The sequence below is a fragment of the Castanea sativa genome, chromosome 9, assembly GCF_040712315.1.
Source record: "Castanea sativa cultivar Marrone di Chiusa Pesio chromosome 9, ASM4071231v1".
In the NCBI taxonomy this organism is placed as follows: Eukaryota; Viridiplantae; Streptophyta; class Magnoliopsida; order Fagales; family Fagaceae; genus Castanea; species Castanea sativa.
The window spans coordinates 21324818-21332853 of record NC_134021.1 but is presented as its reverse complement, the minus strand read 5'-3'; the positions used below and the strand labels follow the sequence as shown (position 1 = coordinate 21332853).

Below are 8036 nucleotides of genomic sequence, written 5' to 3'. Positions count from 1 at the left end.
CAAAGTTTTTCAAGAGTTTGTGTTTGGGTTAGATTTTATTGCATTCAACAAGTGGTTATGAGTTTTGTGATTTAAGACTTCTCTCACATTTCATTTTTTTGTTGTGGTTTTTTCACGGAATGCCAAATGGGGAGATTGTTGGGACTATGGTTTTAAAAACCGGTACAATGAAAGAATCGAAAAAGGAGCTAATTACTGGTTTTATGGTTGGACCGGGGTCCGACCCATGGTTGAGTCGGTGACGTCATAAATAATTTAATTATTATTTATTTAAATTATATAAATAATTAATAATTTTTTAATATACTAAAACTAACAAACCAATAGTAATAAATATGTTTCCTTTAAAAAAAATACAAGTATATAAGTATATAACATTTTTTTAAAGAATTTAACATAATAACATTACAAAACAATCATCCTTAACATAATAAACGTTCAACAAAACTAAATAAATAAGTTCATTAGTCATTACATTTATATCCAAATGGCAAATAACAAATAATTTCATTACATCCAAATAGCAAATAAGTTTTAAAGTTTCAAACAAACAACTAATAAGTTTTAAGACCCAAGCCTCATTTGTTATGAAGAAAATTGAAATCAATATCATCATGTGAATCAAATGCTCCACCACTAGCATCATTATCATCATCCTCGTCCTCATTCTCACCTTCTTCATCTTCAATAGGAATATGATGATTTTTATTTCTAAATCCGGGAGGAGCATCATCTTCATCACCAAATGATTCCAAATTGATGCCATCATCATCCTCAATCACTTCATTGTCCATATCTATACAAATTCCAAAACCAAAGAACAATAAATGAAATAAGACTCTAATAATCATTTCTCATAAATCATAAATAGTCTAGTTAAAATATGCAACTAGGTAAAGAATTGTTATAAGCTAACCTCTTCGTATATGGCTAGAAGACCATTCTTCGATTGGATAGGCTCCCTCTTCATATAATGCATTCTCTATCTCCTTATGATCCAGAAATGGAGGTTCCTCATCTTCCACTATCCAAAATTCAGTTTTATCGATACTTGCATAATCAATAGAATCAAAATTGAACTTCTTCCTTTTGACTCTATATCATAAGATGAACATAATGAATAATTGATAACCAAATCACTTATATTTCACAATCACAAAGAACCCACTTGACCAAATTAGTGAATTACTCATATTTTCCCACAAAAACGTTGAAACAAAGAGATTATATAATATATACTTTTCTTTCAATCGGTAGTTATAATGAACATACACAAGATCATTAAGTCGTTGATACTCCAATCTATTTCTTCTTTTGCTATGTATTTGTTCAAAAACACCCAAATTTTGCTCACATCCCGAAGAGGCAGCTATTTGGCTAAGGATCCAAATTGCAAACTTTTGTAAGGTTGGGGCACAAGATCCAAACAACTTCCACCACTCATCTAAGTTCCATATACAACACAAAACAAAGATACAATGAATCAATAAACACAACTAAACTTATCCCAAAAATATAAAAAAGAGTTATGATCTTTAGAACATATTTTCATTTTATTATTAGCTAAAGTAAACAATATATTACCTGGCTAAGATGTCTTGGCTGATTCTTGAGCAAGTTGGGTTCCAAAAGTTTGTTTACGCTCTTGAAATAGCTTTAATTCCTCCACCAACTTCATTCGACCAACATAAACTTTTAATTCAATAACATCTGTCACAGCAGATTGTGTCTCTAGCCTCTTATTAAGAGTGGATGAGGCATATTGGAATGCTGGATTCAACCAATAAGAAGCAGCATGAATATCTCTATAGAATTGAGTATCCCAACGATCCTTGATAATATTAACATAAGACTCCCATAATCTCTTCTTGTCTTTGAAATTTTTTTTGACTTCATCAATTGCTCTATACATGCCATCATATATATAACCCATAGCTGGTTTTTCATCAGAATTAACAATGCACAATAAACGAATCAATGGTGACACAATATGCACAATTACATGACAATCATTCCAAAATTGATTGTCAAGAATGATTTTCACCGCTGCCTTTGCTTTCTTATCTTTTGCATATCTTGATTCAACATAAAATTTGCTAGTCACCAATGCTTGTAAGTCATGCTTATGTTCCTTAAGACTCCCCAAGGCAATGACAGTAGTAGCAAACCTAGTTGGCCCTGGACGCACAATTTCTATCCAATTTTTTCTAGTCCTCAACCAAGCTTGCAAAGCCACATGGTTATAGATGAACACTGTGATCTTGGATACACGCTTTGCAAGTTTAGCTACATGATCCATCTTCTCAGTCTCCTTAAAAATTAGGTTTAGGCAATGTGCTGCACAAGGTGACCAACTAATGTTTTTATATTTTCCACACAAAATTCTTCCAGCAGCTACATAATTTGCAGTATTGTCAGTGACCAAATGTACTATATTTGTAGGACCAACCCAATTAACAATTTCATCAAACAAGTTACTCAAATTAATAGCATTCTTAACCAAGTCAGAAGCATCAACAGAACGTATAAAAACAATTCATTTAGGACAATAGACAAGGAAATTAATCAATATTCTATGCCTAGTATCAATCCACCCATCAACCATTATTGTACAACCAGTGTCAGCCCAATATGAACGATGAGAATTAACAATCAATTGGACTTTTTTTTTTGCTTCTCTCAACAAAGGCACTCGAAGGGCATGATAATTTGGGCCTCTATATCCAGGATCATAAGAAGCTACAACATTGAGCATAGGTTGATAATTACTAGAATTCACAGCATTAATTGGAATGCAAGCATCATACATCCATCTTGCTACAGCCATATCAACCCTCAACTTCTTTTCTTTGCCAGCAAGAACACTTTTAATAGAAGGTTAAGCTCCCGGTGTTGTTCTAGGAGCGAAGTAATCACCAATGTCACCAACTTTTCTCTTGCTAAAATTGGATCTTGCTGGAAAACTACTAGGAGGACCACTTCTATTTCCCCTACCTAACCCCTACCTCTAGGAGTAATTTCTTGGACATCTTCAAATTATGGTGAGTCCTCTAATGACGAATAATTAAATGCTTCTTGATCCTTTTTTGTTTGTTCTTTAGATTTAGCAATTTCCTTCAAATTCTCAAATATTTGAAACCTAACATCATAAGGTACACTTATGCATGCAGCCACATCACCTTTAATTCCAGCTAGATATCTTTTCATCCTATTGATGCCCCCTCCTTTATAACTTTTCTCACAATGTATACATCTATAACTACTTTTTCTGTCTTTCAACTCTTCAGTTACATGATCCCATGCGAGATCACATTTCACTCTCACAGATGAAGAATTAGTATTAGACCCGGTTGTAGAAGCATGTTCATTAGATGGTACAGAGGCAGACTTCATTTTACTCAACATCAACAATTTCAGACTAGCAGCAATCATTTTATCAACAAATAAATCCATCAACACAGCATACACAAACAATCGTATAATACTCTGTAAACAATATTCACAAACAATAATGTACTGTAAATCAAATCCACAACATACTCTGTAAACTATATTTCACAAATAATAATACTCTATAAATCAAATCCACAACATCCACAAAATCCACAACATACTCTGTAAGTGTAAACTAATAATTGAAAGATAGAAGTTACCACTTACCAGTGAAGTCACGGAACAGAGAACCTGAGATGAAGCCAAGAACATGAATGGAGAATCTGAGATGAAGCCCAGAGAAATGAAAAAAAAAAAACCCAAAACCAATAAAAGAAAATGATCAAAATCAAAATCAAAATCAAAGAATGTTACCTGATGAAGCTAAGAAACAGAGAGCAGAGCACTTCAGAGGGTGAGAACGAGAAGGAAAAAATAATAAAAAAAACCTAGCACTTCAGAGGTCTACGATCACAACCATAAATTGCAACATTTGTCTCTAAGGTCCAGAAATTTCTCCTACAAACGAGAATTGAAGCATGGAAATGAGAAATTGAAGTGAAAAAATAAATGAAAAATGAAAAGAAAGGGAAAAATGAAAAATGAAATTGAACCATACCTTGATCGAGCGAAGAAAAGATTGTGGGCGTGGCGCCGTTATGCTTGAGGGTGTGATCGTGGGCATGGTGGCGTGCGTGGAGGCAGAGAGAATGAGCGGGCAGAGAGTCGAGGCAGAAAGGGCAAGGTAGAGTGGGCGAGGTAGAGAGGCATGCCGCGTGACTTGCAGAGTGGGTGAGAGTGTGAGATGATAAGGCCGCTCAATGGTGAGTCTTGAGAGTTGAGAGGTGTGAGACTTGAGAGAAGTGAGAACACTGAGAGTGAGAGAAGTGAGTTCAGATGAGAGTGTTAGCTGTTAGGGTTAGATTTTAGGACTCATCCACTTAAATGACGTAGTTTTAGGTGAGAAAAGACAAACCGGTCAGTAACCGATTCGACCGCTCTGATTCTCGGTTCTTCGCTTGAACCGGTCGATTTTTACTATATAGCATTTTTTAGTCTATTTTCGATTTTATGACATAACCAAACTGGATTGAGGGCCAGTTCCCGGTTGAACCGGTCAGACCGGCCAATCCGGTTCGTTTTTAAAACTATGGTAGGACATATGTGAAACTTGTTAGAGACATGTTATGTAAATTAGCTAATTCTTTGACAAAATGCACTTGTAATTGGATAAATTTAGGATGCGCTTAGTATTTCAAGGAATAAGAGTTCAAGTTTAGTATTGAATTTAATTATGTAAATTATTAAATTGAATTTTGAACAATTGTTGAAGCTGTAGACAAGCAATGATGAATGAATGAATTTAATTATGTAAATTATTAATTTGAATAAAAGCTAATCATAAGTAAGACTAGATGCATGATAAAATGAGTGTGCTATTTTCTTTTTCTTTTTTCTTAATTTTAGAGATTTAAGAATTTAATAATGTAATTTTTTTAGATCTTAAGCTCAAAAACTCGACGTGAGCTCGAGTTTGAGCTTGATATTAAGCTTGAGTTTGGCTTAACTAATTAATCAAGCCAAGCCAAGCCAAGCCAAGCTCAAGATTTTGGCTTTCCCACGAGCTCGAGCTCAAGCTCAAATACTATTTTTAGGCTTGTCACAAGCTCAAGCCAAGCTCGAGCTTTTGATTTTTCCTGACGAGCCAAGCTTGAACATGCACTATTTGACAAAGCTCGGCTCGTTTACAGCCCTGGTCCAGGTTCTAAGAGTTAGTTACATTTTGGGATCCGTGCAAAGGAAGAAGTCTTTACAAGATCATATCCAATTGGGGATTGGAGCAAAGGTTCAACTATATGTTGGTATTTTGGGATAGTCCAGGATAGTGGTAAGATTTCTTATACTTGTAACCACTTGATTCTTGATTAGTAGATTCTTGAGAGTGGTGACCTAAAAATCATCCAGTGGGGCTTTTGCCTTGTGAGAGTTTTCTTCATTCATCAAAAATCACTGTATTCATTTAATTTTGGTTGTACTTAGATTATTTTGGTGATTTATTGGTGCCTCCAAGATTTACATGTAATTTGACATAATTAATCAACTTGAGTAATTAAATTAATTTACTGGAATAAATCTATAACCCAACCGTCTTCGTCATCTAGCATGAGTTGTAGTAAAACTTCTTGGTTGTTATCAATATTGATTTTATAGTTGCCATTTTCAACCTTGTTTGGAGTGATTTCTAAGGGCTTGAGAAAAGACCATTCAATTAAGTCTCGAACTCTTTTTGTTGGAAATAATTCATCAAAAGCCATTTTCAATCCGAATATTTCATCTCTTCTAATTTTACATTGATTTTTTTCAATATTTAAATAGGTTGTCATCAAAATTTATACGTATTTCTATTAATTTTAGTTAATAGTCATTGAGAGAGCAAATGAAAACAATTTAAAAGGTTAAAGGTTCTAATTGATTTTTTTTTATATTTAATGTAAGATTTAATTTGAAATAACTCTTGATTATAGAAAAATTATATGATATGCCCAAGTCTTTAATAAATGGTAGTCACTTGACTTGAGTAAAGTGTAGCTACATGTTGCATACTTGCATATAGAAAAAATGTCACTAGGTACAATAAAGACTTTTCGGACACAACTTTTAATATATATATATATATTTTTTTTTTTTTTCTTTTTTTTATAATTCGATAGTTACTTATAATAATAAGTGGTTTAAACAATGAACATCTTCATTCCCATAAAAAAAAATAATAATAATAACATCTTCATTGACAATACAGGATGTGTTAAGCATTTTTTTTTTTTTTTTTAGAAAGAAGACTGTAAATTACATGACTCTTATTGGCATAAATAATTGTTTTTAGTTATTAATAAAATTGCTCTTTTCGTTTGTCTTTTATTCCTAAAATGGAAAAGTCTCACATTGATCGCTAATTTAAGTGGATTTCTTTTTTCAATAATTAAGCACTTATTAATAAGTGATGTAACATATATTTTACTAAAATGTTTATTATTTATGACTTTACTATCTAACCACTGGTCATACCTCAGTCTGATCATAAAACCAAATAAGAACTACTCTCTTCTTATAATTCTTTGGTAGGTTTGGTTTTTAGAACAATGTAAAAGTACATTACCAATTTAATAGTTATGTGATTTTTCCAAATAATTTAATGAGATTTGTAATTAAAATGCAAATGAATGAGCATTTAAATTATCACTTAACATGGTTAGAGAATATTTCTCCAAACCAAATTTGAGGAGAAATTTAGTTTAAATAAAAATAAAAAATCTTATATTGTAATCATTAAAATCAATAACTCCCAATTGGCACGCCGCAATAGTTCTGGTATATTGCGGCAGGCCAAAAACTCGCCGCAATAGGCGACTTATAGCGGCTTTTTTTGTACCCGCCACAATAGGCCCACCGCAATAGGCCAATTTTCTTGTAGTGGTTTGACCATAAAATGAACAATAGAACAACAAAAATAAAGTACGTGATTCGCTTATACCTCCTGAGGGCGACAACATAATGACTTCTGGACGAAGGAAAGAAAAAGAAAGAAGACGTTGACACATTTCTGGCTTGAGTTTTTTATATTAGTTTATTTTGTTTTTTATGAATTTTTAAACTATTGTATTTTAGGTATAACCATATTTTTGTCCAACTTGTTAAGTAAAATAAATCCAAGAGAATGAGTAAATCAACATTCATGCAATTCAGTGAAATAGAATACTTTGGAACTAAATTAAAAAAAAAAAAAAACACTTTTACACTGCCTTAAATTTTTATTTATTTATTTTTCATTGCACTCAGTCTCAATGACCCTAAAGATTGTATTATGCAGTGTGTACTACGTGTACTATTTTATAACATGTTCTTCTGATGTTCAGGAAGTGGGTCGACATGTGTTAACTTATTAGTATATTTTTCTCTACGCTTCTATTCATGAGGAACCTTGTATCGAGAAAAGAATATACATGAAGAAGAAAAAGAGGAACCGGGTGTATTTCGATTCACGATTTAGATGTCTCTCAATATATGAAATTGACAAATATAGACCCTATTAAGTACTAACTATGAGAAATCAAATATATATGAGATGTATAAAATAATTTTGATAGTTTTTTTTTAATAAAAAAATTATGATAGTCAAAGTTTATTTTATTGATAACTCGATAATTATTAATAACGGATGATTTCAACTTGAATGTTTTAAAAAGACTGAAATATATTAATCAATCGAGCTACAAAGTTAAAAAATTAGAAGAAGAAAAATATCACACAGGAGGAGGAAAACAAAAAAACATAAAAGCACTTCTCTCTTTTTCATGTGTAGAAAAGCACAAAATTCCAATGGTGCAAAATTTGAACATTCGCGCCGAAAGAGAGACGACAACCGTAGTGTGTAACACCATTTTCACATTATTTGACTGTCCATTTTCTTTTTCTGTAACAAATTCCAAAATAGAAAACGGATCTTAGTTCAGCGGCTTGAACATGAGATTGAAGATTTGGTAGAGCTAGAATTTGGAAAACATGTCAAATTTTACTTATCCAAAATAACAGCACTGTGTCTGTGT

General features: G+C 32.5%; 1 protein-coding gene across 1 annotated transcript; it reads right to left on the bottom strand.

Moving 5' to 3' along the window:
• Window positions 1-578: 578 nt before the first annotated feature.
• On the bottom strand, window positions 579-2827 carry LOC142608902 (uncharacterized). Its single transcript, XM_075780559.1, has 4 exons — window positions 2693-2827; window positions 1674-2494; window positions 917-1095; window positions 579-733 (listed from the first exon to the last, which is right to left on the bottom strand). The coding sequence occupies exons 1-4, from the start codon at window positions 2825-2827 to the stop codon at window positions 579-581; spliced, it is 1290 nt and encodes a 429-aa protein (XP_075636674.1).
• Window positions 2828-8036: the final 5209 nt, after the last annotated feature.

Coding starts and splice junctions, on each gene's coding strand:
- LOC142608902 (XM_075780559.1), bottom strand. CDS start 2,827: ATGGCTGTAGCAAGATGGATGTATGATGCTTGCATTCCAATTAATGCT. Junction 1,096..1,673: donor GTTTATGTTGGTCGAATGAA/GTTGGTGGAGGA, acceptor CTTATGATATAG/AGTCAAAAGGAAGAAGTTCA. Junction 734..916: donor TTCTAGCCATATACGAAGAG/GTTAGCTTATAA, acceptor TTGGTGATGAAG/ATGATGCTCCTCCCGGATTT.